Source organism: Eumetopias jubatus, unplaced genomic scaffold (genome assembly GCF_037043125.1).
Source record: "Eumetopias jubatus isolate StellerSeaLion01/CBP00866 unplaced genomic scaffold, mEumJub1_p1.0 scaffold_16, whole genome shotgun sequence".
NCBI lineage: Eukaryota > Metazoa > Chordata > Mammalia > Carnivora > Otariidae > Eumetopias > Eumetopias jubatus.
In genome coordinates this window covers 27518125-27541682 of record NW_028274822.1, presented here as the reverse complement: position 1 = coordinate 27541682, position 23558 = coordinate 27518125, and the positions used below count along the sequence as shown (strand labels likewise).

General features: G+C 50.8%; 1 protein-coding gene across 3 annotated transcripts in view; it reads right to left on the bottom strand.

Moving 5' to 3' along the window:
* Positions 1-3249: 3249 nt before the first annotated feature.
* LOXHD1 (lipoxygenase homology PLAT domains 1) overlaps positions 3250-23558 on the bottom strand; it is a 149147-nt gene continuing 128838 nt past the window's right edge. For all 3 annotated transcript variants that reach the window (XM_088019417.1, XM_028098420.1, XM_088019418.1), the window contains 5 exons: positions 23237-23422; positions 16574-16744; positions 10631-10763; positions 9155-9313; positions 3250-3730 (listed from right to left, as the gene is read on the bottom strand). In XM_088019417.1, coding sequence (XP_087875543.1) covers positions 3250-3730; positions 9155-9313; positions 10631-10763; positions 16574-16744; positions 23237-23422 — 1130 coding nt within the window. The remainder of the gene's footprint in view (positions 3731-9154; positions 9314-10630; positions 10764-16573; positions 16745-23236; positions 23423-23558) is intronic.

Here is a 23558-nt window from a genome sequence, read left to right as displayed (position 1 = left end):
AGCCTTGCTTTCTGTCCTCCAAGAGGGGAGTTCCTGTGATTGCCTACAAGGCAGAGCGTCCTGTGCGTGTCCCTCACTCCTTCCTCAGGGGGAGGGCAGCAGCCGAGTGAGGGCAGATTGCCCAACTTGGAGGCCATGCCCCTCACTTTTGCCTGCAGCCTCAGCACAGACTGGTGGAAGGAAGGAGGCCTGCAGGGCCCCCAATGATAGGACTTGCCGAGGGTCCCAACACTCCCTCCGGCCAGGGGCTGCCTAAAGAAGCAGGACCTGACAGGTGTTGAATCCTGCAAGCCTGGGGACTCCCCTGCCTAGCCCCTCCCCACCGCCATGCGCCTCTCCCCCCCACCCCCTCCCTCCACCTCCTCCACGGAGTGTGAAGGACATCAGACAGCCTAGTTCAAGCCCAGCTTCACCCCTAGGAGCCCCTGGGTGAGTCAGAGGCTCGCTGGGGTGCTAAGTTCCCTGCTCCCACAAAGCAGGGAGGGTGGACTAGCATGGGGCCTGGGAACAGGGGTTGGGCGGGTGCCAGGAGACCTCAGGCAGACAGGACTGAGTCAGCAGGGAGCACGGTGGTGCTCGGCATTGCTGGAGGGTACCCTGCTGCACGTGGGGCCCGTGACAGGGATGACCCAGGCCCCAAGAACTTGGGGAACCAGGCTGGGGGGAAGTGTACCTGAATGAGCCAAAGGTGTGACCGTTGTTTGTGGGGTCTTCACAGAGTTTCATCAGGGCTTGACAAGTCCTTTGTGAGGCCAGCAAAGGGGGCAGGGCAGGTAAGGGACAGAAAGTAAAGGGACGAAGGTCATGGGGTGTGTCCTCAACCCAGGCCTGCCCTATCCGGGTAAGAGTTGCTGACACTGGGCCCCTCAGCAGCATGATGACACCAGCTTCGGCTGGAGCCACGAGACAACGGAGGCCGCAACCCACAGCGAGGGCACTCAGTGCTTGCCCGACAACGGGGCGGACCACTGTTTTCAACTTCGAGCTGACCGTCTTTCTTCATTCAGACACAGGGGAGGGGCTGAGGAGGAGGCCGTGGCTATGCGGACAGGACCCTCAGAAATGGCTGCTGGTGGCGTGAGAGTACCCCCTTCCTTCTGGCTGCCCTCTTATCCAATGCTAGGGATGAGGGGTGGGCTGGCCGGCTGCTGATGGCAGAGATGAGTGGCCTGAATGCCCAGAGCTCGCCAGAGCAAAGGATGCCCGAGGACCTCCTCTATAGGTATCTTAGGTCCTAAAAAGAAGACAGATTGGAGGGCTGAAGGGATGGGGAAAGAACCCCCACGGGCCTCCTTCCTTTCTTTCCTTCCCCAAGGGATGGGAACCTGGGGTCAGCAAGAGGGGGAGCAGGAGTGACAGCGCGAGGCGGGGAGGAAGTGGAGGGACTGCCCCCCCACGCACCCACCGCGGTGCACACACACGCGCACGCACACATGTACACACACGCGTGCACTCCTCCTCCACGTCGGGTCCCCTTGTGAGAGGACTGAGTTAGGGGATGGGCTAAGACGAATCCTGAGTGTGCTTTGGCCTTTAGAGAGGAGCCGGACATTTCAATTGCAGAACAGTTAGGGGCTTTGTGGTTTAAAGTGGTGGTTGCTCTTTTTCTGACCTAAGAGGGTTCAGAAGAGCTTCGAGGCTTGGTTAAGGGTTCGTCCTGGGACAGGGGTGGTGGGAGGATGGGGCGGTGGGGAGGCGGAGGATGCAGATGGCGAAAACCAGTTTCAATAAAGCTGTTTCACGATTACTTCTCCCCGACCCCCACCCCAGCTCCCTGGAGTCCTGCTCCCTTGCTCAACGTGACAGACACACTCCCCCTTCAGTGCAGGCCTTGAATTCAAACTGCCTGCAGATGAACTCATTTCGCCCTCCCGGTGACTGGTAGCTGTCATCATTCTCCCTGTGGCACAGGTGAGGAACCTGCGATCCCAGGAGACGGAATAATGTGCCCAAGCTCTCCCAAGCTCTCCGGCTGGAGCTGGGGCTCAAGCCCAGGCAGGCTGCCTCGGAGCCAGTGCCTGCAACCTCAGCCTTTCTCCAACGGTCTCCGGGAACTCCTGGAACTTGCTTCAGACTCACAAAGCCTCGCTAAGGGTTCCCACCGGTCTGGGCTACGGGACAGTGGGTGACAGGGCGGGTCCTTGGAAACCCTGGTGCAGGGTACCCTCCTGGAGGATGACTTCCTTCCCACTCAGTCCTGCTTCTGTAGGAAAGTCAGAAGTCAGGTGCTGAGTTCTGTGGCATTCTTGCTGCGCATTGCAGATCTCTTTGTGTTTGTCCATCAGGGAGGATGTGTGTGTGTGTGTGTGTGTGTGTGTGTGTGTGTGTGTGTGTGTGTGTGGTTCTCCCACTGCCTCTCCATCAAGGTCCTATCCCCCTGAGGGCAGAGACCATACCCTTATATTGTTCCCCTGAGCTCTCAGCACACATCGCCCGCCCCGTGGGGAGTCACGGGAGCCCCAGGAACCACGGGTGATGGTGATGGTGCTAACTCATCCCGTGTCCCCTCCTCCTGGCCCGGCCCGAGTGTGCCAGTGACCAGGCTTTTCCAGGTCCTGCCCCCCCATCAACTTCTGTTCAGTTCTCTGGGTCTCACCTGTGTTATCACAGGCTAGGATAACCAGTGAGCACCTGGGCACCATTCTCTGTAAATGATGGAAAAAAATCATGTACCTTATCACAGGCTCACGAATCCCCCCCCCGGGGCTAAAACACTTCCCCCTGATGTTTTTCTCCATTTGCCACTGGATTTATTGAAACTGGGGAAAAGGATGCATTTCTTAGTGAGCAGATGCCAAGATGAGTTCTTTGTGGGGTGTGGTTGGTAATAATTTAATTAGCCCAGCTTTTTTGGGAAAAACATGTTAATTAGTTTTTCGCTTAAAATACACCATCTCCATGGCCTCTTCTTCCCCACTTCTATCCCCTGGGTGAAGCCCCAATTTCCCGTCCACACTTGGCAGCAAGTCTCAGCCTAGCCATTGCTGTTATTGGAGAAGAAAATGCAGAAGGTGCAGCCATGGATGATGACACCTGTTGATTGACTCCTGTAGGTCCGGGAGACTGGGAAGGGGCAGGACACCCCCCCAGCAGTCACCCGCAGAGGCCTCTGGAGAACCACGAAGTGAGGAAGAACCACGAAGAACCCCAGTCCCAGCTCCAGGAGGCTTTGGGAAAGGACTACTGAAACCCCAAGGTGGAGGTCAGGAGCATCTCGGTGGAGGGCTGGGAGGGAGAGCCTCCAGCCCCTCAGACGGAAGGGAAGAGGTCTCTCCAGGTAAGCCCATCCCCCCGCTTCTTGTCCAGCCACCTGCCGCAGTTGAAGATGGTGGCCACGCCGGTGCTGGTGTTGGTGACTTCCACCTTGTCCACCAGCCAGCCCGAGTAGTGGCCGCTGCCGTCGTGTTCCACCCGCACCTTGCGCAGCTCGCCCAGCTCCAGCGTCTCCAAGAAGAAGCGGTCGGTGCTGCCCCGCTCGAAGAGGTTGCGCATTTTCTGCTTCAGCTCCCGCTTGCCCGTGTCCCCGTTGGCCCCAAAGATGGTCACGAAGACATTGGCGTCGGTGCCTGCCCCTGGCTCATAGCCCGTCGTCACGATGACCTCGTACTTGACTGGCACCAGGCTCTGCACCCTGCTGGCGAAGCTCTCCGTCGTCTTGGTGACCTCGAATACCTTGAAGTACTTCCTCTTCCTCTTGAGGGGGATGAGGCAGTCACAGTTGAAGAAGTACCTGGGGGAGGGGAGGGAGGAGGCTCAGGGGGCACCAGCCGAGGCTCTCGCCCTCCCCCTGGGCCCCGGGTCCATACATGATTCCTTTCCCAGGTGGCAGGATATTGGGGCTGGAAATGTCTGCATTAAAATATGAGGATGGAGTCTGTTTGTCTTAAAATTCACAGTGAGTGGCTTCTCTATCCTTTTACCCCTCCCCCCAAATCCATGTGCAATCCACCAGCAAATCCCACTGACCCCATCTTTAAAATAGGTCCAGAATCAGCCACTTGGAAAAGTATGCAGTATCTCACTATCCTCTCTGCTGCCCCTCTGGTCCAAGTCACCAGCACCTCCTTCTCCCTGGGATAGATCAGACGCCTAGCTGGTCTCCCTGCTTCCTGCTACCTGTGGTCCATTCTTTACACAGCAGCCAAGTGACTCTGTAGACATAGAAGCCCGAGAATGTAATTCCTCTGCTCAGAACCCTCCAATGGCTTCTTAGGTTAAGTGAAAACCACCACCTTACAAAGGTCTGAAAGACCCTCTGTGATTAGACCCTCTGCCCCGTGTTTGCTTTTCTGACCCAGCACCTGGCCTTCTCTAAGCTCACTCCACACTAACCATGCTGGTCCCCTTGCTCTTTCAAAGGGACTGATGAATATTTCTACCCAGTATAGTCACCTTCAGAGATAGCTGCAGGATCCAGAGTGACAATCCCAGGCAAAGCCAAGTGGAGATGTCACTGGGGAACATGTGCTGTCAAGTCCCTTGCACTGGGCTGAGTTGAACTATGAGTGTGTGTGTGTGTGTGTGTGTGTGTGTGTGTGTGTGTGTGTGTGCGCGCGTGCGAGTGTGCATGTCCTCATGGTCTGTAGAGCAAAAGGGGTTAGAGAAAGTACTTACTGAAGAAGCTACCATAAGCAGTAGCAAATCTAGGGACAAGAGAAATGTCTTGGACCAAAAAGTCCCCTCTCGACCCCCACCCCCCACAACCCCAATTTTAGCCTCTGGGCAATGGTAGTGAGACCAATAATTAAGTACAAAGGAGGAAGTCAGAGGGCATGGTGGGAAAATGATGCACGGGAACAAAGGTACATGGGGTCTGCCCCAGCCCTGCCACCTCCCACCCATGTGACCTTGGACAAGCCACGTCCCCTACCCGGACCTTGGTTTTCCCATCAGCAATGCTAGCGGTTTGAATTGAACAACTGCTATGGTTTCTTCCCACTCCCAACTCCTAATACTTTAACAGCTTCGGAAATAAGCTCTCCTGGCACTGACCGATGACGTCAGGAATGCAGCCCTGACGGGGCGTGCCCAGTGGTGCAAAATCAGACCCCTTTTAGATGAAAATCCATAACTGCAAAAAGAGCTTGCTTTTCTGCATGCTTCCTAAATGCTAGGGCTTTGCGTTCTTGCATCTCATTAGTTCCCACAACAACACAGAGCTGTAGGCATCATTCTCCCATTTCACAGAAGGGGAAACTAAGTCTTTAAGAAGAGAAGTCACTGCCCAAGGTGAGCCAGAGCCGGGCCCGCAGCCAGCCTGCCCAGCCACTGGAGGAGCCAGCCACTGAAAGACACGGGCAGGAAATTTGAATTCTGCTTCAAGATCTCTCTTCCCCCAGTTATCACTTGATAAATGTGGATTGTTGTTACATACACTTTCTTAGAGGGGATATAACTTCATTCTTTGTTTAGACATTCTTTAAAAATGTATTTCTTTATGCAAATTCTCACTGATATACATAATTCTATATAAATGCACAAATCATGCGATCACATGCGTGTTTTTCTAAATGCACTTTTTCTTCTCCTTTCTGCGTGGCTGTCTCCTTTTTCCCTCTTTCCTTTCTACTTCAACGTCCCACCTTTACCTCAGATAACCCATGTAACAGTTGCAGGTGTCTCTTGCCAAGTTTCCTTCCATTTCACCCAACCCTGCACAGACCCACATAGACACAGACATATGCGGGACGTCAGTGTTCCCTCTACAAAATGGCATCATATAATATGTGTTTTCCCATATCTTGCTTTTCCTGGGAATTGCTCCAAGTCATCTGGTACATATTTAATTCATTATTTTTAATGGCTGAAAAATATTCCCTGGTATAGCTATAAGGAAAAGCTTTCTAATAGATCTAATTATAAGATCACCAAAATGTGGGACCCTAGGGCTTTGTGGAGTTAAGACTCTAGATGTGGAAGGACACATTCCGGGCTTTTCCCGCTAGAAATGAGGATAGGGTCATCAGAAAGAGTAAAGGCAAAAGCAAAGAATAGCGAATGAAAAGAATTTAAATATATTTGAAAAACATGTAAATCTGATCACACTTCTGTGAACAGTGTGCTCGTGAGATATTATAAAGTGTCAGAGACAGTGGAGTCACCAAATACTCCTGGTGGCCATCTCTGATGGGTAAGGTTTAGGGAGGTGTTACTTTCTTTTATAGACTTTGTGAATTATTTGAATCTTTATAATGACTGTGTATTTTTTAAGGATTTATTTATTTATTTATTTTAAAGATTTTATTTATTTGAGAGAGAGAGCATGAGCCGGGGGGGGGGGGGGGAGGGGCAGAGGGAGAGGGAGAAGCATGCTCCATGCTGAGCAGGGAGCCCGACACAGGGCTCAATCCCAGGACCACCTGGGCCGAAGGCAGATGCTTAACCAACTGAGCCACCCAGGTGCCCCAAAGATTTATTTATTTATTTGAGAGAGCGACAGAGAGAGAGAGTAGGGTGGGGGGGGAACAGAGCGAGAGAGAATCTCAAGCAGGCTTCATGCTGTGCTTGGGGCCTGATGCCGGGCTCAATCCCACGACTCTGAGATCATGACCTGAGCCAAAACCAAGAGTCTGACATTCAACCGGCTGGGCCACTCAGGCACCCCAATATAATGATTGTGTGTTATATATGGTATTGAGATAAAACAATAAAGTTATTTCTGGTTAAAAGAAAAAAGAAAGGAAAGCCCGTGTGTGTGTCCTTGCACTGCAATCCTGAGGATCTTAGTGGTGAAGGAGAACAGGTTAGGAGGTACTGCCCATTGCAGGGGAGGAGGAAACGGTTGAAAGATGAAAATTGGAGATTAGTGTGTTTATAGGAGATTGAGATTAAATTCGTTTGTAATTCACGGAAGTCCAGCTATTACGGTTAACATGGTGGTTGGAAAGGAACTGTGGATGCAGGTACACCATCCCTCAGGAACCACAGGCGGGGCGGTTGGGGTATGAGCTCTGAGAGCTCCCTGAGCTGGGGCCCCTGTCATCCTCCTCCCCCAGCGCCAGACTCCAGTGAACACCCAGCTCTCTTCCCAAAGGGGAGAGTGAGCACAGGGAGGTGAGGGGTTACTGCCTGAGGCCACACGGCTCAGTATCCAGGGTCTGACTCCCTGCACCCCCTTCCCATTGGGAGGATCCCCCACCCCATGGACATCCCTTCCTCCTCCTCCAGCCCTGGTGACATCATGACAAAAGGCCACACTCTTGAGGGTGTAGCAATGGGGGCTTCTTTCCCCTGGAAGAGAAATCCTACAACTTGGGCCCAGGACTGTGGGGTAGGAAGTTCATGGGCTGAGCTTGTTTTTCCCCTCCCTTCAGAGACTGGAAGGTGCTGGGTGGTGCTGAGATTTGGGGCTCACTCTCTTTCTCACAGCAGACATTGTCGGTTCAAAGCTAACTAAAGTGGGGACGATTTCATTTTATTATTGCGTTGTATTATATTGTCTTTGCTTGTCTGGTTTATTACCGGGGTCTGTGGAGGTGTGGTATCAGCAGCCACACTCCATGTGGTTGGGAGGCAGTACTGGGTGGCAGAGGGGCTTTGCCCTGGCCCCGGCTTGCTGGGTGAGTTGGTAACTCCTCCGGGCCTTCTGTGTCCCCTTCTCCAGTCCCCATCAGTACTGCTCCAAGCAGCCACACCCAGAACTCTGGCAGGATTCATTGTACCTGCTGGTTTTTCTCTAAAAGAGCAATTAGTAACACTGCAGCCTGAAAGGGACTCAATTATGTCTCACCTCCAAATTCATATGTTGAAGCCCTAACCCCCAGTGTGATGGCATTTGGATATTTGGGAGGTGATTAGGTTTAGAGGAGGTCATGAGGGTGGGGCCCCTTGATGGGAATAGTGCCCTTATGGCTCAGTCAGTTAAGTGTCTGCCTTTGGCTCAGGTCATGATCCCGGGGTCCTGGGATTGAGTCCCGCATCGGGCTCCCTGCTCGGTAGGGAGCCTGCTTCTCCCTCTCCCTCTGCCGTTCCCCCTGCTTATTCTCTCTCTCTCTTAAAAAAAAGAAAGAAGAGGAAGAGGTACCTGAGTTCTCTCTCTCTCTTTCTTGCTCTCTCTGCCATAATGACACAGCAAGCCAGGAAGAGAGGCCTCATCAGGACCCAGCCATGTTGGTACACTGACCTCCCATTTCCAGCCTTCCAAATGGTGAGAAAAAGATGTCTGCTATTTGAGCCGCCACTCAGTCTGTGGTCTTTTGATACAGCGGGAAGGGGTGGGGGGTGGGGGGGGTGGGGGGGAGCGCAGACGGACCGGCTCTGAGCAGCTTGGGCTTCTGGAGGCCGGAGCCTGCACCTAGCTGCTGCTTCTGTCCCCTGCGCTCCCCGGGCACCGGGAAGGCATGGCCATGGGCAGGGCCAGCTCCGGGGTTCTGGGGTGGGGGGCAGCAAGCAGGCTGGCCCTGGGAGTTGTGCACCTCGCCTGTCACTCACTCCCTGGGCCTAGCCTCCTCAAGGCAAGCAGTGGCCCCAGCACCCCCTTCCTCCCCTCCTGGTGCCTTCACACTGTCCTTCCTGCCTTCCAGGGCCTCCTGCTTTCTGGCATCCAATGTGGTAACCAAGTGGTTTTAATTAGAAAAACCGATGGCTGTGGACTGTTACCCAGGTAACTAAAACCCTTAATCCTCCAGAAATGCCCGAGGCTCCAGAAGGCCCTGGAGGGTGGGGGTGGGGGGGAAGCAAAGCTCCTTATCCAGAGTCCTCAGAGGCAGGTGGGCCAAGGGATGACTCCTGCTGGTCTGGTCCCCACTCTGCCCACCGCGACGGCAGGGCTTTCACGGGGACGGCGGAAGCAGCCGGCTTCAAAGCTGTGTTTCTTTGTCGTTGCACAGAGATGGGAGGGGAAGGGAAGGGAAGCGTCCGCTGTCTGGCGTTGTCTGGCTTACTCAGTGTTTTTCAAGGAAGCATCCCTGGATTAAAAGGCTGGAGCATCCAAGCTCATCTGCTCTAGTCCCTGCCTCTGAGGGTGGGCCCACAGCTCAGAAAGCTCCAGAACACTACCACTGCCTCTTCCCTTCCTGCCTTGCAAGTTTCCTGAATGAGGTGGCCTCAAAGGGGACAGCTCCCTGGGGCCTGGTGGCTAGCCCATGCTCTAGCCCTTCTGTCCCTTCAGAGTCAGCAGCACTTCCGGGGGGAAGGGCGGAGGCACAGTACATACACGTTGCCGTACTCCATCTCCGTGATGGTGATGGTCTTGACGTGCCAGACCAGCTCTCTCTTGGGGATGAACCGGTCCTCCCTGGCGAGGTGGCCCACGCAGAGGGAGGCAATGTCCCCCAAGTAGACACTGTCAAACTCGAACGTGTCTGTGGTCCCCCTGCAGGATACAAAGGTATGGCCCTCAAGAGCTGCCCGTGTCCACTGAAGGAGGTGAGCATTTATTGAGTGCCTACTGTATTCCAGGCACTGGTCTGAGGAGCAGGGATGGAATTGGCGACCACAGCCTGAATGCACCAGGGATTGGTAACATCATGCAGCACATGGAGCTGGGAGGAGGGCGAGGCCCTGGGCCCTGGGTATTGGGCTGGGGAGGGTGGTGGGATTCAGAGAGCAGAGCCTCCGGAGGAAGGGAAGAGGCCCTGAGGGGGACCTGACTGGGCACAGTCCTGGAATGGGGACTGCGAGGGAGGAGGCATAGGCACCCCTGGGAGGAGTACTGGCTTGGCTGCAGTTGGGGTTCAGCCAAGGGAAGAGGAGAGGCGGGGTGCGGCCATCTGTGCTGGTCCGGAGTGCCAGTCTAAGGAGCTCAGACCTCATCCTGACGCAAGGGAGTTCGAATGGGAGGTTTAGTGGGTCCCGGGCGGGGAAGGCTTCTGTAAGCAGTTCTGGCGGACGCGGGGAGATGAAGTGGGCATCTGGGCAGTTCAGAGGGGGGCTCTGGTGTGCAGGAGGAGGGGAGATTCTCCAGCGTGCCTGCCAACCAGGAACGGTGAGAAGAGGCACCTTTACCCAAAACCCAAGGCTGATTTCCCTAGAGAGCCTTCACAGAGGGTCTCTCCTCCCTTCCTCCTTCGAAGGAGAACTCAGTTCTGTGCTGTCTCCCATGATGACTCTCTTGCCATCTCATGGCTGAATGTTTTCCTTTTCAACTAGACCGTGAGCTTCTGGTCTGCACGGACTTAGAGAAGGTCTGCAATGCTACCTGGTTCTGCTGCAAAGTGGGCTCTCTTTAATGAGTTAATTATTAATTTTTGCTGTAGCTTTCCATTAACTTCTAAAAACTGAAATATATTTGACATAAGACTGTGTAAATTTAAGGTATACAACATGTTAATTTAATATAGTTATATATTATAACTATATAACTATATAACTGTATATTGTAGTATGACTGCCATTGTAGCGATAATTAGCACCTCTAGCACGTTACAGAATTAGCCTTTCTTTTTAGTGATTGACATAATTAAATTCTCATACAGTGGCCTTCCTTTGAGTGGCAATCCCCTCCTTTGCCTTTTATAAAGGAAATTCCTCCATCGAGTTTGCACAGGGTTGGCACACAATAGGAGATCCATAAGTGCAGTTTAGGCCCATTTGTATATTTATGGTGCCCACCAAGGGGGTTGATTTTTGGGGGTCCCTCTCTTACCCACCCCACCCACCACCACTCCTTTGTGGGAACCCCTCTTCCTACTTCCTAAAGGCCCGCTGTCGGGAAGAATTTTCCACAAGAAACTCTTTGGATCGGTTCTTCCTGCCTTCGAGGACGAGCCAGACGTTCTCCCTGGTTTCGCCTCCGTTGCCCGTTTCTATGACGATCTCATAGGCTGCGGTGGAGAAGGTGGGAGAGGGTCAGCTGGGGTGAAGCACCCCCCACCGGTGGCTTCCAGGTCCCCCATCTGATCTTAGACCACAGCCTGGGGGCAGGCTGAAGTCTCCACAATGAGGAGAACTAGAAGGAGAACGTGCCCCCTCTGGGGCTACTGTAAGCACCTCTTTTAGTTAGAGAGCAACCGCTTTGCCTAGTGACCGTGGCTGTGGCTGGGAGTGAAGCGGGAGGAAGCAGCAGGTGGGGATGAGTTTTGGGAGAGGTGCTGGGGCCTGGCTTTCAAGGATGGACAGCCCCCAAGATGCAAAACGGAGATCAGGAGCAGAGAGAGGGAGGAAAGAGGAAAGGGACAGGGAAGCCTGGGCAGGCGAGACTGCGTGAGAGCCTTGAAGTTTGTGCCCAAGCATCAGGTCTTGCCCGGTCTCAGTTCTCACTCTGGTGTCGCCCTGAGCACCACTGCCCTCTTCCCCTGCACTGCCCTCAAGCATGTCTGCATTCACTCGGCAACATTTGTTATGTGGGTGCCAAGTGTCAGGAGGCGGCTAGGTTCTGGGGGACACTGGAACTCCCTCTGTAGCCCCAGACACACACTGACTACCACAGCCCGCAGAAGGAATGTGCTAATCTTGCACATAAAAAGGGCAGAAGGAGCTCAGGGCGAGAGGAAAAATCAGCAGCTTATTACCTCTCCAACCCCATCGTCTCGTATTTTCTCCCTTGCTCCCTCCGTGCACCCTGCCTCCCTGCTGTCCCTGGAGCTCTGGGGCGTGCCCTCATTCCCAGCGCTGCAGCACTGCCCCCCTTGCTCTCTTCACCCACACCAACTTGGCTCAGCCTTCACCTCATCCTTGCTCATGGAGGTCCGCCTCAACCCCCCTAATTAAGATAGCAACCCCACTGCCCCCAGCACTCCTGGCCTGCCTTCAGGTGCTCCATATTTTTCTCTTCCCTTTATAACTTGTTACCTCGTAACATGTGATGTAGTTTGCTTATTATTTTACTATTTATTGTACTCTCCCTCCCATCTGGATGGAAGCTCCATAAGGGCGGGGCGGCGGGGGGGAATCCTTCGTTTTGCTCACTGATAGATCCCAAGTGCCCAGAACAGTGCCTGGCACCACAGGCACTCAATACATATTTGATGAGCAAATGAATGAACGATCGGGCCACAGGAAGCCTCAGGAAGGAGGCAGCATTTGAGCCTGCGCTCGAAGAAGAGCCATGATGACCATTGGCAGAAAATGCCGGGAGGTTCTAGGCAGAGGGAGGAGCACAAGCAAAGACTGAGGGGGTGAGGAGGGCTGGGAGTTCACATGAGCCAGCTCACATGAGCCAGCTCCCGTGCCCCAGGGACCTGGCCAGAGATGGAGCTGTCCAGAGTGTCCCCCGTGCATGTGGCTCTTGCAGCAGTAAAGGAATCACTGAGGGTTTGGGATTCTGTATGCAAAGGACAGCTCCGCTTCTGCACCTTTCTCCCAGAGATGTGATAAAGACAACGGAGAGAAGGCGAGGCTGTGCCTGCAGCTCAGTGTAATGCTAGCCCTTCTGCCCTTGTGACTTCTCTCAAGGAGAGTGTCTACTGCTGAGACGGGTGGAATGAATCTGGACAAAGGGGCAGGTAGCCAGTGATAGGGGTGGAGAGCCACAGAGAGCACACAACTCCTGAAGAAGGTGAGGCTCTGGGGGTCTGTACAAATTCCAGCCCAGGACACTGAGGACCTGTGATGGTGGAGCCATTGTCAGGTCCCAATGCCATTCTGCTTTCCCCACAGAGGGTGGGGTGAGTTCTGCAAACCCAACACCTGGGAATTCCAAGGGGATCCTGGGCTTTGTTGAGGAAATGGTTTGTTGGCACCTAGGGGAGGAGGCAAGGGAGATAGGAACCTACAGGCTCACTAGGTGAACTCAAGTCAGAGATTCAGGAACCACTGTAGATGGAGTGCAAATGGACCATAATCCTTCCCTGTTGGTCCTGAGGGTAAGATAGCAAAGTAAGGTGTGTCAGCAAGGACATTTAGAGAAAGTTTCAATGAACATAGTTCACCCTGTCTTCTTTCCCGGTATTTCATCCATGGCTTGATAAAAATGTGGAGGGCGTGACTCTCAACTTTGTGTATATGTTGCTGGGGGGAAATGGATGGAGGAGCATCAGGGGCCTGAAGGAATGGGGCAGGTGGGAATGGTGAGCCCAGGCTAGCGGCCAGCACACCCACAGGGCAAGCCTGGCTGGGGAAAGGAGCTCAGCAGCTGCAGCGTGAGTCACCAACACAAAGGGGCCACCAGCAAAGCCACCATGGGCTCTGGGGGCATGAGTGGGTTTCAAGTGGCAAGACAGGAGAGGGGAGAGCAACCACCCTTGAAATCTTGCTCTTGGGCATGGCATCTGCAGGGGAAGATGAACAAGAAATTCAGGATACCCCATCATGTGAGCAGTTGCTGGATAAACAGGTGTTTGTCCTGAGGCAGGAAGTGCGGGGGCACAGGATGCTGGGCAGTGCCAGGAGGAGGACACTGGGCTCCTGGAACTTGCTCCAGATCACCTTTCCCACCTCACATTGTCAGGGAGGACTCCTGCTTTGTGGTTCAGTGGGCCGGTCAGAATCTTCCCTTGGGAGACACGGTCTTCCCTTCCACTGAGAATGTTAAGCCGAAAGCTATGGGATTGGGCCTACGAGCGACCATCTTCCCACAATGTAGAGAAAGAAGCAGAGCTGAGAGAAATTGGAGACAGAGATGTACTGAAATGACTGGAGCCTCTGGAGACAACCAAGTTGAAGCCAGCTCCACCTGAGACTTCCAAGTTCTGGGAACCAACACACTCCCTCTTTGCTAGAGCCAGCTTAGATCTGGGGTTCAGGCACAAACAACCAAGAGTCCTGACCGCTCCTGAAATTTTCCGTTTGACTCCACTGGACTCCCAAAGAATGGGAGCTTTGAGAACCTGAGTATGAAGATGGATTTTCTAACAGAGCTGCCTGGTGAAGCAGTGAGTCCTCCATCCCTGGGGAGTTGGTCATCAAACGGGACTATATCTGGCCTAGAAATGTTGTAGATTAAGGCTGACTGAGCAGCCCTAAAAGGTGTCAAGGGAGGGAGAACAGGAAGGAGAAGGGCTGTGAAGAGGGGGGGCACTGGTCCTGCTGGAGGATGTCCCAGTGAGAGAGAGCCTCCCAGGGGTGTGTGCTTGCGTGTGTGTGCGCGTGCATATGTGAATGTGTGTGCATGCGTGTGCACACATGAGCATGCAACCCTACTGCTCAGTCCTTACTCTGGATTAATTGCAACAGAATCTGGGAGTAGGACCCAGATGTCATTGTTATTTAAATGTTGCTGAAGGCTTTCAGCTTTGCTGCACACTGGAATCATCTGCAGAGGCAGGTGCTTGCAGAGGGCTGGGAGCAGCTTCTGGAACTGCTAACAAGACTTAGAGGTGAAGGCAGAGAACAAGGGTTAAGTCAGGTGGGGCAATTGACCCATCTGGAGACCAGCCAAGCCCAATAAAGACGAGAGAGCCTGCAGCAGGGCAGTGAGTCCTGGTCTAGGAATCAGGTCACCTGGGTCCCACCAGCTGTGAATGGGCCTTAGATGTGTCATTTCACCCTTCTGGGTTTTTGTTTTCCGTACCCATGGTATAGAGGTGTGAATTTGCACCCACCCTATGCGGTGGGAGTAGAGCTGTGAAGACCTAATGAGAACAGAGGCGTAGAGTGCTTTCCACAGACGAAGTTCTGTTCGAGTACTGAGAGGGTGTTTGTTCTCACAAGCTGAGTACCCAGAAGCGCCCCGGGGTCACAGACACTGAGAGTAAATGCCACCAGGGCAGGGTCTTGGTTTCATCCATTGGTGTGTCCCAGACCTCAGAAGAGGCTGTGGCACTTGGCAGGTGCTCAGTAAATCTTTACCAAATGGTTAAATAAAGGTAGCTGAGGATTGGGATGTTTGGCTCCAGCTATGTCCAAGGCTCTCCCCAGGGTGACCCTCCATCTGAGGACACAGGTATGGTCATCTGTCTCCCCATGGACACCTACAGGGCACCGCTCTGTCCTCCGAGGCCTCTAAGGAAAGACAGATCACCCCGGCCGGCTCCTGGGCTCCATGCCCCTGCTGTCCAATCTCCAGTCTGTAACATCCTTCCGGAACTAAAGCAAGTGCTGCCTCCCCTCAGCAATCTCCCTGCCAACCCAGCCCCCGCAGGTCTTAGCAGCTGTTTGGCAGGAAATCTGTGAAGAAGGCTCAGTGATTATGCTCTGAGCCGCACAAATCTCTCCTCCCCTGAACACCAATAGCCTGAGGAGCCTCTATTGCTCTTCTTGGCAGTATGTAAGGGGCTTAAGCGTTCCTATTGCATAAGGGGCTTAACGCTTCTCCCTCTAACAAGACATGAGGCTCTTCTTCCGTTTGCTGAGCACTAACTGCACACTTACCAAGTCCCAAAGCCTACAGAGCTGCAGAAGGCTACAAACATGAGTGACTCTGTCCCTGACCTCTGGGAGCTTCTAGTTGTATGGGAGACTAACCATGTGCAAAGGCTGATACAAATAAACTGGAGGTCACAAAGCAGTGTGCACTACTCACAGCATCTATAATGAAGCTGGGCACCCGGTAATTCCTCAGTAAGTGTGGCGTCCACCCTCTGAATTAGGGAGGAATCCTTGCACGGTAAACCTGACAAGGGGGTGCTTGGCCCCTCCTTTGGATGCTCCCTGGGACATAGTGCTCACTATCTCTAGGAGCAGTTAATTTCACAGTTGGGTAGTTTGGATGGTGTGGCCAACATGAGTGGGTGGCTTTCTACCAGAGAGCCATGCTGTCCTTCCTTGGTATACAGTTTTCCCCCCCCCCGGGAGGGGCTGTCCAGTAAGGGACTACATTTCCCAGATGCCCTTGCATCTAGGTGGAGCCAAGTGATCGGTTCTCACCAGTAGAAAGTGAGTCAATTTGTTAAGAAGGTAGGGGAGCATGCCTTCTCCATGCTCTTTTCCCTTTTGCGAGAACTATGGGAGCCATATTTTGAAAATGGCAGAGACATAGATCAAAAGAGCCTGGGGCCCTGAAACACAGTGTGGAAGGTCTCCTGCCAGTAACCACACTGGATGGTTTATTACATGAGTGAGAAATACATTTTGGTTTGTTAAGCCTTGAAATTTGGGGGCTCGCCTCTTACTGCAGTTAACATTACCTTAACAACTGAGGTTAAAAATCCTTTCTTTACAACTGGGCTCTGCCTTTGATAAGACTTCTTCGAATCTGCTGAACCCAGACACTGTATTAAAGAAACAACTCCCTAGTCCCGGGATGGCCATCCACTTTACGGATCCATTACTTTTTCCCTTTAAATATCCCCTGAGGATCAAAGAAAGTGGCTGCTGGAGATGCTGACTCCACTACACATTCTGTTTCCAGAAGTCTTGATTTGTCAGCTCTTGCCACAGGCACCAATTGTATGGAGCCCGTGATATAAAATATAAAAATAAACCAGAGACAGAGCTTCCCACCAAAGTGCCCAGCCCAGCCCTCAGGGCAGGGTGAACTTGTCCCCTGTGGTTTTCCTGCTACCTAATTAGTCCCTGTGACTGGGGCCAAGATCGAGGACCAGTGTCTTGGCTGTTCCAAGTTCACCAAGTAATATTTAGGGTGTTTATTTATGTACCTTCCCAAAATTCTTTCCTTCATTGGACATCTGATTCCCTTCCAGCTATAACAGTCTCCACTTCAGATTTACCAACGCCGTTCCCCACCCCCCTCCTGAGCCTCCTCTTATTTAATTCTGAAGACTCAGCCCACGAGTCACACCTGCCCCCCACGTACTGGTCTCCTCCAGCTCATCACGGATCTCGTTGTTGGCACAGGCGAAGTCACGGAGCGTCTGCCTGTCTCCCTCCCTCCTGGAGAGCCAGCAGTCGCACTGGAAGCGGAAGGTCTCATCACGCGAGTTGTCCTTCACGTTGATGTAGCTCAGGTGCCAGCCAGGAAAGATCCCTGTGGGAAAGACACGGTGGGGACCGGAAGCTGAACATGCTGCCCCCCCTTTCAGCTTTCTGCTGCCCCCAGCCCACTGGCCGCGCAGCCCCACACGAATTCTCTGTCCTCTGTGGGCCTGGCTTTCCTTGTTGATGAAATGAGGAGGTAGGCTAGATGATCTCTGAGGGCTTCTCTAGCCCTGGGCATGTAATTCTCTTTGCAAAATCCTTAGCTTGGGGTTCATGAGCCCTTAGAGGATCTGTGTATGGAAATGAAGCAATCTAAGGGCCCGGAGAAATTGTGCTGTAATTACACATTTCACCAGGGAGAGGGCTCATAGCTTCTATCAGATTCACAATGGGGGCCACTGACTTTCTGGGAGTTCACACAGCTGAAGGATGAATCCTATTACTTCCTGACACTAGTATGCACCTGACTCATGCCCGTTATCCTTCCAGAATCAGTTCAGGCATCACCTCCTCCGGGAAGCCTTCCCTAGCATCCCCTGATTGCCCAGTAGACCTGTATCTGGCATCCCTGCACCTGCCTTGACCACACCCTGACCACCCCGTGTCATCATTGTTTCCATGTGTCTCCTCCCCTGACCATGAGCTTTTGGGGTCAGGGACCTGGTCTTATTTGTTTTTGTTTCCCTAATGCCTGGCATATTGACTATCATGTAGTATCTGCTCCATGAATGCTGGATGTATATGTTATGACTTTGAGGACCTTGGCTCTTCAGCAGTCATAGAAGGGATTCGAAGCTGCTATTTCTTCAGGGTATACGTTAAACTTGAAAGGTCTTGGCCTAATATTGAACATACAGCTATTTCTGTTATAACTGGCAGGGCTTCCCTCAGAAGTGCTCCCCCCAAATCACAGCTATCAAGTATAAATCTCTGTGCATTTGTCGTGGCAGCTGCGTATTATTTGTACCACACACTGATTCAGTTACTCTCCACCCTTCAAACTCCCTGAGAACTCTGAATGCCAAAGCACCCATCACACGTGGGGGGAAATCCGGTTGTGTGACAGGTTATGGTGATGGTGCAGGCTGCTCATAAGTTGTCCACAAGGCAACCTCGCAAGGAAGGCATGTATATGCCCAACTCTCATGTCTTGCCCTCCCATGTCACCGGGGTGTCCGTGGGGGCGGTCCCATGTCCCCACCAAAAAGCCCTTCTCTAGGATTGGACACTGCCCTCAGCAATACCTGTAGATCCTACTGCTGGTCTCAAGGGTCTTAGAAGCACAAAGACACACAGAGATGGACACACACTTCTAGTCCCTCGGACTTCGGGGGGTGTGGGGGGTAGATGTGGAGGCTCCCGGGCAGGGCATACATACTGGCAGTCCTAGGATAGCCTAATTCTGGGTTTAAAAAGCACTTAATATAGCTTTTAATTTATTTTTATTTTTTATTTTTTAAAGATTTTATTTATTTGACAGAGACACAGCGAGAGAGGGAACACAAGCAGGGGGAGTGGGAGAGGGAGAAGCAGGTTTCCCGCTGAGCAGGGAGCCCGATGCGGGGCTCGATGTGGGGCTTGATCCCAGGACCCTAGGATCATGACCTGAGCCGAAGGCAGACGCTTAACAACTGAGCCACCCAGGCGCCCCACTTCATATATTTTTTTAAACATAGGTCTTTACTGAAGTAGAAACCCATGAGTGCTAAAACAATTATGTTAAAATTTAAAACACTTCTGTTGAGTTAAACAGTGGTGAGTAATTTTATCAATAAACTTAAAAAAAAATCTCAATAATATTTTTACTTTTCCACACTGGGGCCAGTTCTGTAAGATTATAAATCGGCTGCTTTCTGAGATGGTCCCTGATAATATCATGAAACTGATGTAACTGCTTAATAATCCCTGGTGTGTTCAGTCTGGAAATGATGCACAGGAGACCTATCGGAGCAGTCCTTACAGGCTTCCAGAGTGGAGCAGAGAAAGGGAGAGGCAAGTAAAAAGGAAGGCAGAAAAAGAGAAGCCAAAATGTTGGGCCTCTTGGAAGGTGTGTGTGTGTGTGTGTGTGTGTGTGCATGTGCGCGTGTGTGTGAGAGAGAGAGAGAGATGGTTTCTGCTATCCAGACCTTACCCAAATCAACTATAATAGAATCTCTGAAGTAGGAGCTAGGCATCAATGGTCTTTACAGCTGCCCAGTGATTTCAATGAATAGCAAGGCTGAGAACTAGGACCTGCACTGTAATCACCTGGGCCCCCCTCCTGGAGATTCTGATTGAGTGGGTTCGTAGTGAGGTCCAAGAATTTCCATCTCTAACTAGTTCCTAGGTCATGCTAATGCTGTTGGTCCCAGAGCCACACCTTGAGAATCACTGGCTTAATGATCTCTCCTGACTCCAGGATGATGGTCTTGCTATGACATCATGACAAAACGATCAATGGGAATCAATGGGAATTATAACTGTGTGAGAGTGTGTGTATGCATGAGTGTTAGTGGAGAGGGATGATATTAATTGGAGAGGTGGGTCATCACGAGATCATTTCTATTGCCGAACACACTATTCACCCTGCTTCTCACCCCAAGTAGATTTCACTCCTGAATTACTCCCTGAATTCCAGGCAGGGTGGTGACAGTGAGCTGAGGGGCAGTGTGGATTCGGAGCGGCTTTAACTTTATCCACAGACAGTTCAGTGCTATAATGTAGGGGTGAAGACAACCAGAGAGAAAGAATGTGCCTAGCCCGGGTTGCCCTGATGCTTGGTTGCTTCTCTTCCCACACTTCCCCCTTTCCCCTGTCCTCAGAAAGCACGGCATTGTCTCACCAATCCCCAATTCTCTTTAAGTAGAAGTTCTGAAAAACAAACAAACAAAAACCCTCCTTCCATGGTAAATAGCAGTCTAACCCCAACTCCTTTAAGATGAAAGAAACTTGTCCTCAGCTCTTTTCTCATTGCTGATTTAGTTGCCTTGTTTTAGAAATGTTCAATGTGACTGACAGGCATCCTACCACAACTAACTCTGCTAAGAATCTATCAGACATGTAGCTGTAAACAGGCAGCTCTGGGCAGGCTGATGTCATATGGTTGGCTTTTACTGGTGAAGACAAAGCCATAGTTACAGCTTGGTTAACAGTGTGGCCAGCACTAGCCTGATGGTGGAGACCCTGCATAACCCTGTGGACCAACAGGGAACCATCTGAGACCTACAATTAGAGAGTCTGTTTCCTTACAAAGTCTCCTCTTTTTAAAAGTTTATTTATTTGAGACAGAGAGAAGGAGAGACCGCTTGTGCAAGAGAAAGCATGAGCAGGGGAAGGGGCAAGAGGAAGAGGGAGAAGCAGGCTCTTTGCTCAGATGCGGGACTTGATCCTAGGACCCTGGGATCATGACTTGAGCTGAAGGCAGATGCTTAACTGACTGAGCCACCCAGGTGCCCACAAAGTCTCCTCTTTTAAAGTTATACTTTATCTTTTTTACACAAAGACAGTAACCCCGCACTGCTGGACATACCTTTTCACTCATAGCCAATCCGTATCAGAACATATCTGCCCCATCCTCTTTCATAGTTGTATGGGTTTCCTTTCTATGCAGACGCTAGAAATTATGGAGGCTCACACTACCTTGTGGACAGAGAGTTGTTCTCCAGATTTTTACTCCTATACTTGATGCTACAGTTATTATCCTTCCACGTATATCATAGTGAACTCTTTAAATCATAGATCAAATTTTGTGGTAAAAAGATTCTTCATGGGGCACCTGGGTGACTCAGTTAAGCATCCTGCCTTCAGCTCAGGTCATGATCCTAGAGTCTCAGGATCGAGCTTCGCATCTGGTTCCCTGCTCAGCTGGGAATCTGTTTCTTCCTTTCTCTCTCCCTCTGCTCCTCCCCCTGATAGTTCTCTCTCTTCCTTTCTGACTCTCTCTTAAATAAATAAAATCTTTTAATAAATAAAATCTTAAAAAAAGGTTTTTCATTTCCCCAGAGTTTTCATCAGAGGAAGCAAGAGAGCAAGATGAATTAGAAAATAAACACAATATGTTATAATTTGTTTAGTATTAGAAAAGCTATACAGGTAATTGGAATTAAAGGGAAGAATAAATCATTTACCCTTATTTTCTTCTCTGGACTATATTTCATGGTAATCATGGGAGCATTTTTTTAACAAAAGAATTGTAGCTAATAAGTGGATAAGAAAGGGCAATTAGATAATCGCTATTTGCAATCCTAATTGATCATCACTGGATGAAGCCATTAGACGAACAGTTATTGGGGGAGCGGGGTAACCGTACTGACAGTCCCTGGATCCACTATTCAGTGTGAGCATCAAGAAGAGTAGGATGGCTGTGAGGTAATGGGAAGTACATGGTTCCATTTTAAAGAAGTCCTGAGGTCACCTATAGAGTATTCTTGCCAAAGAAAGTTGAACCTGAATCCAAGCATGCCTTTAGAGCTGACTTCCAGATCGTAGGAAATACGGGGAATCAAGAGGCAAAGACGCTATGATAAGCAGACAGACAGGTCCAGAATGTAGACATTCTATAGATCACTGGGCCCAATCCTTTCCACAAGCCAATGGCATGACAAAACAAAGGGAGTAGGCATGCTCTGCATTTGAAGATAATGAAGGGAGATGGCGGCTGAACGTAGAGCGTGGACCCTGTTTGCATCCAGATTCAAGCAAACCCAAAAGTACAAAGGCATTTTTTATGTTAAGGAAATGTGCATATGGAGTAGAAATCGGATGACACAAGGAAATCATTGTGAAGTGTGATAGTGGCATTGTGTTTCACTTAAAAATGTCCATTTTGAAAAGGGAAACATACTAAACATGTTTGGGATGAAATAATATGAAGTTAGGGTTTGATTTTATACCACCTAGCAACAAAAAGAAATTAAGAACGAAAAAGAAAAAGTGAAAAGAGGAAAGCGGATATGACAAATCGTGAATGTTCAATCTATGCGATGGGTATATGGAGGTTCATTATACCCTTTTTCCTCACTTTTGTGCATCCTTACAATTTTTTTTAATTTTTTATTGTTATGTTAATCACCATATATTACATAATTTGTTTTGGTGTAGTGTTCCATGATTCATTGTTTGTTCATAACACCCAGTGCTCCATGCAGAATGTGCCCTCCTCAATACCCATCACCAGGCTAACCCATCCCCCCACCCTCCTCCCCTCCAGAAACCTCAGTTTGTTTTTCAGAGTCCATCATCTCTCCTGGTTCGTCTCCCCCTCTGACTTACTCCCCTTCATTCTTCCTCTCCTGCTATTCCTTACAATTTTTTATAAAAAAATTACTGGATTAAAAAAAAGACGGAAAGGTAGATTCAAGGAAAGGAGATGACTGCCATGCTATGAAGTTAACTAAACGTTTGTAACTTAACTTATGTGGCATCACAACTTTCTTTGTGCAAGGCTCTCAAATGAAATATTTTTGTCCTCATAAATTGCTATGCAAGGGAAGCATAATGTAGCTTGAATATTTTTAAACTAAATATGAAAAAATGTGGCAGAGAGAGAGAGCTTAAGGACATATTTAGCTGCCTTGGTTTATATTAACATTTAAGCTTCCATCTATGGAGGAGAAAGTTACTATAAAGAGGAAGCTAGGCCCAGAACCTGGACTTCCCTGTACCTCTCCTGAACCTAGTATCCCAACCACCTGGGTTCACTGAGGATACAGACAGACATCCTCCTTTCCCTGCTTTCAGATCCAAAGTCTGAATGGAGGGGAGGAGGCCCACTTTTCTGCCTACAAAAGAAAGCGGAGAACATCTGTGCCCTGGGGTTAGCCAGGGGCCCTTATGGGACCAAGGCAATCAGATAGTCTTGAGTTATCCAAGGGAGGGGTCAGGCTCTTTGAAGAGCATGCCACCTAAACCACAGGAGTAGCAACACACAATAGAGCTGGACCTGTAAGGAGCTGTCCGTGGTGCTGAGCTGCTTCCCTTTCCTTTTGACAGTGGGGATACACAAAATGAATGGCTGTCAAGTTTATGCATAGAAGGAAAAATGCATCAAGAAAAATGAGGTCTAGATATGTGCATAGTTAGTGTTGGGGACAAGGTGGGGAAGTCGGTATTAGTGGACCTAGTCATGACCCTGAGATTCATGGCCAGGACTTAATTGTTTAACGTATCAAGGCATGGGGAAAAAGTCTTGATTCCAGAGCAATGTGGGTTTCCTGTGACTGAGGCATGAAAAAAACCAGGAATGGATCTGAGAGAGTGAAACGTGGCTATAAATAAATTTCATTAAAACTATATTAAGTCCCTACTATAGTACAGGCAATGTGATAGGCATTAGGGAAAGAGCAATGAACAAGACAATGGTGTAATTAGGAGCTAAGCTTGAATTCTAAAATTTGTCTAGAAACACAGGACATTTTCTAACTGATGGAAGGGTCAAAATGGTGGCAATCAACAGTTTTTAGTTGCCTGCCACCCTGGGGTAGAGGGGTCAACATGCTGCCAGGGGGATGGTGGAAAGCTGAGGTCTGTTATCCCCACCACCCTGACCTTGAGCAGGAGCTACCTTTGTTGTCATGCCACACCCTCAGCTTGCAGAGGTGGCCCAGGCTCAGCATGTCAGAGAAGTTGAATGTGTCTGTGTTGTTCCGCTCAAACTTGTCCCAGTTGGCTGACTGCTTCAGGGCCAGGGTCCCGCTGTCCCCGTTCTCTCCGAAGATGATGATGTACACATTGGCATCCGTGCCTGCTCCTAGGGGGTGCACAGAATAAGGGCTTTGGGTGCTAGCTTCTCCAACACACAGCCCACTTGCTCTGGTTTCCATCCTGGCTTCCTTGGAGGAACCAGTGGTGCAGATGGGAAGTTTAGCTTTGATGAGGCCAGTGGG